General features: G+C 37.1%; 1 protein-coding gene across 1 annotated transcript in view; it reads right to left on the reverse strand.

The window, feature by feature from the left end:
* The window catches only part of LOC106536025 (calmodulin-lysine N-methyltransferase), a gene marked incomplete at its 5' end in the record, with an annotated part of 17,550 nt that overhangs the window by 4,227 nt on the left and 5,634 nt on the right, over window positions 1-7,689 (reverse strand). The window contains 2 exon segments of the mRNA XM_014033195.1: window positions 2,836-2,967; window positions 5,746-5,809. Of these exon segments, the coding sequence (XP_013888649.1) occupies window positions 2,836-2,967; window positions 5,746-5,809 (196 nt within the window).

Here is a 7,689-nt window from a genome sequence, read left to right on the forward strand (position 1 = left end):
TGTGTGTGTGTGTGTGTGTGTGTGTGTGTGTGTGTGTGTGTGTGTGTGTGTGTGTGTTTTGTCACACAGAAACAGGTGTATGTTGCAAATGTGAGTCAAATGGTTTAATTGTTTCATTGCACTTTTGCGGGGAGAAACCCAAATTTTAAGGTGGTACTATTTTTACTGTTTTGCGCATAGTTGGCAAGCAACTCTTCGTTCTCTGTACAGCTTTAGAATCAGAATACTTTTACAATACCAGTAGGAAACTGGGTAGAAGTAGAAATAAAATGCTCGGATTGAGTTAAATTAGATACAACAGCAATAGTTCCAAATATCTTGTTTTTTCTACAATGGGTTGGTACCAAAACATGAATCCTTCAAATACATAAAGTAAAAGAAAACATCTTCATATTTAAGAAACTTGGCATTATACACACAATTTCACCCATTTTGTCACATAACTGGCATATTTTCTTTTGAAGTGAAACAGGAAATGACATAAAAGGGGAAGAAAATAAAACTCCCAAAGAAACATCAGATTCTTCTCTAGTCTGTGTTGTTAGCCACTGGAGCAATGTGTGATGTGTCTCTGTGTCATCTTGTTTTTTTTTTAATAACTGATGTCCTCCCCTTTCAGCTGATTGGTCAGTTTATTAAAAAATGTTGTGATTTAGAAAATGAATTCAAGTCATGCTCATGGACTTTAACAATTAAGAGGAGAAAACATCTGAACGTTTTCACTGTAGAACTATTTGTGGTGCACTGCACAGATAAACATAAAAACTTTTATAAGTAAATTAAATTCTAAAGTTGTTTGTCTGACGCGAGCATCTTTGAGGACATTTATCATCAACTCTTGGCTGACCCTGAAGCTCAGAGAACATCAGGATAAAAGAACAATGTCAGGCCCACTCACTTACCTTTTTATTGACACAATCATGACTAAGCAGTTAAATATGTGCGTTATTTCTATGTCTACTGCACTGCAAGGAAAACAACAACCATAAGGTTCAGTGCTGACTACTGACAGTGAACTCGTGCACCACAAAATGTGTGAGGCGTTTTGAGATCGTCTGAAGTTGATCGGGGAAAAAATAGTCGAGAGGGAGAACGAGAAAAGGACCAAGATTTTCCTGACTGGGGTTTGAGCCACTTTAACAGGCACTTTAATGGCCAGTCTGCTCAATTCTCTCACCAGTGTAGGTGAACACGTGCAACAATTTAGTCCACTCCTCGCCGTCCTGTTCTTCTGTAGCACTGTGTGTAATGGAGTTAACAGCTGGACACCACTTCTTTTAACACAGCCTACTCATGTGCTTTCTGTCGCTGTTTGATTTTTTTTCACTCTCCTTTTCTCTTCTTCATTCACCCATTCTAGCAGTGACCAGTTAAGACAGATTGCTTTTGCTTCAGTGTGTCTCTAAACATCAAACAATAGTGCAGCAGTGCAGCTCACACAATCTGGATGGTTGTTCTTTAAATAGAGATGTCTACTTAATATCTCAAGACTGATATTAGAAAAATAAGAATAAATACATACTTAAATACGTACTGTACTACATTTATGTTGGCTTGATCCATTTAATTGATTCAATGTGCATAATGGACAAGAAGCAATAAGTTCCAATACAAGTAGAAACTTTAACCTTTTATTTTCTCCTTGTAAAACCTTCAAAAGATTAAGGAAAGCAGAAACAAATAAATATCAATAGCCATTTAGGACAAGATCCTCCTAGCAGGCTGATTCTATGGCAACTGATCTTTTTATTTTATTGTTGAAGAAATTTGTTTTCTCACCCAAGGAGCTTTCTTATTTCTAAACAGAAAGGTGCAAAGTCCTAAAGTCCTAAACGCATGCTTCAACAACTTTCAGTTTGAAATGGAGAAATCTCTTTGGATGAGAGGCAGAAAGTCATCAAGAATCAAAGAAAGAAGCTCGGTTGCCTTCAACTCAGCTTGGTGTTGTGGTACGACTGTCGAGATGCTACTTAGTAAGAGTGTTCAAGTACCAGTTTTTCTTCAAACTGAGTAGGCTACGAGTGTGAGCACTTCAGTTTGGGTACTCGCTGATACCGAGTACTAATACCAAGTACTTACTGAGTTAGAACCTAAACATTACACAATGACTTTAAAAACATTTTTTATCATTTAGAACAAGGTGGTTCTCCCTCCTTATAGGCCTACAGCCCCTCTGACTGGATCAAATTAAATATACAACATTATACATTTTTAAAATAAATTAATTAATTAATTTTTCAACTTGTATACATTACCTATAAACATGGAACAGACTGTAACACATTCAGTAAAGAACTGAATTTGGTATTGATACCAGAATTGGCATTGGTTCTAGATATTGGGGTATTTTGAACGAGTGCTTGTAAAAATGCTGGTTTCTACATCACTACTGATAAGCAAAAAAATATATATCTTCAAAATTGTGGGAAAACTGTAGAAAAACGTTGATTTTCTTGGACATTTGCATCAGATGTTTGGTACCAGAGAACTCCTGAGCAGGTCTGATCTGAAAACATAGTTCTAGTGCTCTTGAGATCAGTTTGAGACACCTGTGGCAAAATTTTGATGGATTAGGTTGTGGACACCTACAAAGACTTTGTGACTATTTTAATAGAAAAGTGTTGCATAAACCTCTATAATATGTTCAAAAATCAAGTGTTTGCGGGCCTCTGTGACACAAAGAAGCTGAGAACCCTGCAGATTCATGACACATTCATGTGACTACCATTCGTCAGCAACCTGCTACGAGACACCACTTTTAGGATTAGAAATTTATTATTTTAAGAAATGATCTCAGTTCTGCTGAGTCTTTTTGTTCCTGCATGTCCTTCTTACCTTTAAGTGAACATTCCAGACCTGAGCATCGTACTGCTGGTGCTGGGAAACGCACAGTCCGGCCTGCTGGGCTAACTCACAGAACAGACTCAGAGTTTCACCTCGCAGTGGAGCGAACACTAATGCCATACCCTGAGTCAGAAAACACAAAAGGACATTAAAGTGGGACTTTTTTTTAAAAATTGTGCCTGATTTTATGAAACATTTTCTTTTATAGTTGGTTGCAAGTTGCCGCAAACATTACAGAATAAAGTTAAAACAGAAAGTTGAAACCACCCCTATATTTACATAAACACACACATATATTTGTGTGATTTTTTTTACTTCTTAAGTGTGTTTACAAGCAAAAAAAAGACCATGATATGAGACGCTGTGTGTGAACATGCATCCTAGACATATCACAGGCATCCAGCAAATACTAAGAGGCTTACTAACAAGTTCAAAGTGTCTTTGAAATCCTTCAGCTTTCAGTTTTATTTCATGTTGATCATGTTCTTTTTTTTGTTTTAATTAAATGAAGCAAGGAGAGCGAAGCTCACAGAAGCCCAAAGACTTGGTAAACACACAAAGAAATAAATGCACAATGACACAAACACCGGCAAAAATAAAATAAAATAAACACACACACAAAAGCAGTGGAAGCAGCAGGATCACTCAGTTTGACAGATGATAATTCATCTGTATATCCAGCTGGATTTTTTTCCCCTCTGTCTAAAAAGAGAAAAAGCAAACAAACAGACAAAATTCCTTCTAGTACTAATCAGCTGAATGAGGAGATCCAGCCCAGCGGATGGACCACCTTTTGTCAGAAACAACAAATTAGTGCCATTAGAAGGGAGAAGTAATTGCTTTGTTAATTGTTTAATCAGCTTAGCAAATTATTAAATATTTGCCAAAGCTTGTTGTGGCAGCAACAGTCTGATGGCCGACACTCAAATCATATTAGCCCCTGAATTATCTCCACTGGATTAAAGAGAGAGACATGAAGAGACTTAACATGCAACTGTACGACAACAGCCAGATGTCACGCCAGTCATTTATCAGCTTTCAGTATTAAACCGAAGCAGCTTCTGCGTTTCACTAAACTTATTCAGGCTGCAGGTGTTTACAGTGCATGCTGCTATTTGGGCTGTAAAACAACATTAAATGATTTTAAAGCCTTATTGACAGTTGTCATGAAAATCAATTCTTAAATCCAAGTTCAAATCCTTCCGATTAAAAATGCCAATAATAATTAAATAGTATTAGTTAGTCTCAAATAATAATATTTTAACCATACCAGAAGAAACACAGAGGCAATAATCAAAATTTTACTGACAAGTATTCTAACAACTACAGGGACTGCAGGTGGAAACTTAGCCTGGTAAAAACCAGACCCTTGCCCTTCACTTTGCTTTGTACGAGAGTCTGGACTCTCGGTTATAGAGAAGCAATTCTTGCTGGAGGCGTGGCCTCTGCTAAAATGTCGCTATGAAAAAGGCTAAGCTAAGAAGCTAACCAAAAATCGCGAGCGCTGTAAACAACCCTATTGAGAGGAGAAAAGTACCGAGCCGAATGAGACGACTGTAAATGAGAGCTGCTGCTTTGTCAGACAGATTTAATTTAATTTGGAAGCCTTATCAACACGGACTGGCTGTGCAGAAAATCGACGTCGTTCAAAACTCCACCTTCTGTTTGCTGATTGGCCCAGGTAAAATAAACTACAAGCAGACACTGCGCAGAAAATTGACGTCGTTCAAAACTCCGCCTTCTGTTTGCTGATTGGCCCAGGTAAAATAAACTACAAGCAGACACTGCGCAGAAAATCGACATTCTGTTCTCTGATTGGCCCGGCTAAAAATCTGACAGCGAAATCCTTGTCAATGGGAGAAGTCCCAGACGGAGCAGAGAAGGGAAACTAGAATTGAGCGGAACTGCGTAGGAAGGCAAGGGTCAGGCTAGTAGAAAGTAGCACCCGGAGCTATAACCTGAAACAGTGCATCTTACCTTCCATGGCTAATGCATACTGTATATTGTCCTTGTTTATAAAAATAAAGGTAACAAAAAAAAAACAAGTCCAAAACCAGAATTTTGCAATATTTAATTAGTACATTTCTGTCTCTAAAACATCAGATGAGTCATTTTCACCCAAACTGTTTAAAATTTAATCACTTGTAATGAAAACAGTTTGCAGTATTGCCTGGTATAGTATTGTAATGTATTTAACAGTTGCTTTTAACAGTCTGTTTTATGTGTTTTAATGTGCTTTTATGTATTTTTTGGGTAGTTGAGTGTGTTGCAAGTATGCTGTTGTTGGAGCCCTGTCGAAAAAAAAATTCTGTCACCATCTGGGATAGACAATAAAGCTATTCTATTCTATTCTATTCTATTCTATTCTATTCTATTCTATTCTATTCTATTCTATTCTATCCTATTACTAAGTAGTTTTGTTGATCTTCTCCTTCCTCATTGGTCTGCTCACTCCCTTCCTCATTTCCTTACCTCCTTCTCTTCAGTAGCATTTCCATAAACTGATCTACCCTCAAACAGTTTGGCCCCTTGTACTTGAACGCAGCCCTCTTCCCTCAGATGAATAGAAATCTCAAGCCTATCTCTTCCAGCCTTTTGCTTTTCTCCCCTGTTTTTGCTTTGACTGTCACAGCGTGGGGTCTTATCGCAGGGCCAAAATGGAGAAGTTGCCTTGGATTTATGATTAAGGGAAAGGCAAAGAAGAGAGAGACCAAGATCAGAGTGATGCATTCAGGTTGCCTATAATAAGCATTAAAGCATTACATGATATTAATCCCGTCAGACTATTAATGTGTGTAGGGTTTTGGGGGGAAAGCCTAATTATGAGTAAGAAGAGGGGGAGGTGAATTAGAGGAAGGGGATAAGCAGAGATGTATACAGTAGGCACACACACAAACTTACGTTGGGTTGCAATAATCTCCTTATGGCATCAACCAGGCTGGCTCTGTACTGGTCCAGGAACAAACTGAGGGGGAGAGGAGATTCAGGTTAGAATGCATTCTTACGATGGCAGAGCCAGATAAAACAGCAGGCTATTTATTTTCTTTTGTTTACAAATAAATCCACCAACGGGAGGAGGAGAAAAACAATTTGCATGAGCAAGATGCTCTCTCGTTTTTGTTTACGTCGGAGTTTCCACGGGCACTTCGCATCAACCTGCCGTCCAGGCACCGAGAGGAATGAAGAACAAAATCATCTAAGTTGTGCAGATTTTATCAGGTGTAGCAAAACAAACATGCACGCACAGAAATGCACACATTTATAATCGAAGAAAAAAAAAAGAAAGAAACTAAAACATGGTGGAAAATTGTTACAGTTGGACAAAATTTTCTAAGAGAATGCAAGTTTTAGGAAACAGTGCAGTCAAGTGCTCAAAAGTTTGCTTTGACATTTTTCATTGGTTAGCCATCCACAAAACCACAGATGGATGTTAAATGTAACCAAGTTGATTTATGTAAAAAAAAAAAAAACATGAAAGGGATTAAAAAAGGGAGATCTAAAGTTTTTTTTTTTTTTTGGCTGACAGCGACAATGTGTGCTCCATGTTCAGCTTTACAAAACAGAAAAATGTCAAAGTAGCCTACGGTGCTAATCCTCAATTACTTTTAGCAATTCATCAGTAAGTACAGAGAATGAGAAAAGGGCATTTTTCCCCCTACTCTCTTGAGTTGGAACAAGTTACAACAAAACCTGAACCGTTTCAACTTAATTATATGAAGCTCTTTTAAACTCACCATAAGGAAAACTAAAAAACATAAAAAATTGTTCATTTTATTCTGTTTTGCTGTTTTATTAGCAAAATTGCTGCATGCATTGAAAGTAAATTTTCATTTTGTAATTCGTTTGAAACAGGTTTTTCTTAAATATATCATCTTGTGTCTCAATAAAATTGTCTGTATTAATTGGGGAAATGATTGCACATTGTGATTTGTTGCATTGAAGTTTGAAATCTTGTTTGATGGCATTAAAGTAAAGAACCTAGCAGTTAGTAAAGTATTAACTGGATGCCATTCTGTGGTCAGAATGGTCAAAAAATATATAACGGATAAAACTAAATTGCATGCTGAACATGAAAACTAAAACTCTTTACTCTCACTTGCTGTGAAAAGTGTTTGGCAACCTGATTACTAGCTTTTACCTCCACTTCAATGGTTAGAAATAATATACTGCTGTAATATAAAAATCTGAAACTATTTCAGGAGAGTCAATCGCTCTTTTTCTCCTCAATTTTCATTATTTCTCAGTGATGAGATTTTCAAATCTTTCAAATTGTTTAAGACAGTAAAAGATGTCAGACGACTGTGGATTGTGCCTATGTATAAATATCACTTTTTACTTTTTTATTTTTGGGGGGGGGGGGGGGGCAAAAAATACGAGAGGGGGGAAAGGCAAAGAACGGAATTTTAATGGTTACATAATGGCACAAATAAAATAATGCAAAGGATTAAACTAAGACAGCAGCTCTTCAACTGTGAGGTGTTTCAATTTCCTTTGTTGTTAAATTGAACAAATTCAAATCAACGAAAGAAGGGTTTTAATATTGCATTTCCCTTAATAAGCATTCTCATACTTAAAGAAGTGTTACTATTTTGTTCTTGCGCATGGTGGGGTACCTGACAAATTAATGCCAAACGTTTATCTGCTTTAATGCAAAAACAATTGTGTTCTGTAATATTATTGGCCCCATAAATCAAGGTCTTAAAATAATCAATATTATTTGACCCAATAATGAAGGCAAACAGCCATCATGAGTTAAAGGATTTAACTCAACAGTGCCATATAGCCACATAATGCAAGAATACACACTCACACACACACACACACACACACACACACACACACACA

This window comes from Austrofundulus limnaeus, unplaced genomic scaffold, assembly GCF_001266775.1.
Source record: "Austrofundulus limnaeus strain Quisiro unplaced genomic scaffold, Austrofundulus_limnaeus-1.0 Scaffold1659, whole genome shotgun sequence".
NCBI lineage: Eukaryota > Metazoa > Chordata > Actinopteri > Cyprinodontiformes > Rivulidae > Austrofundulus > Austrofundulus limnaeus.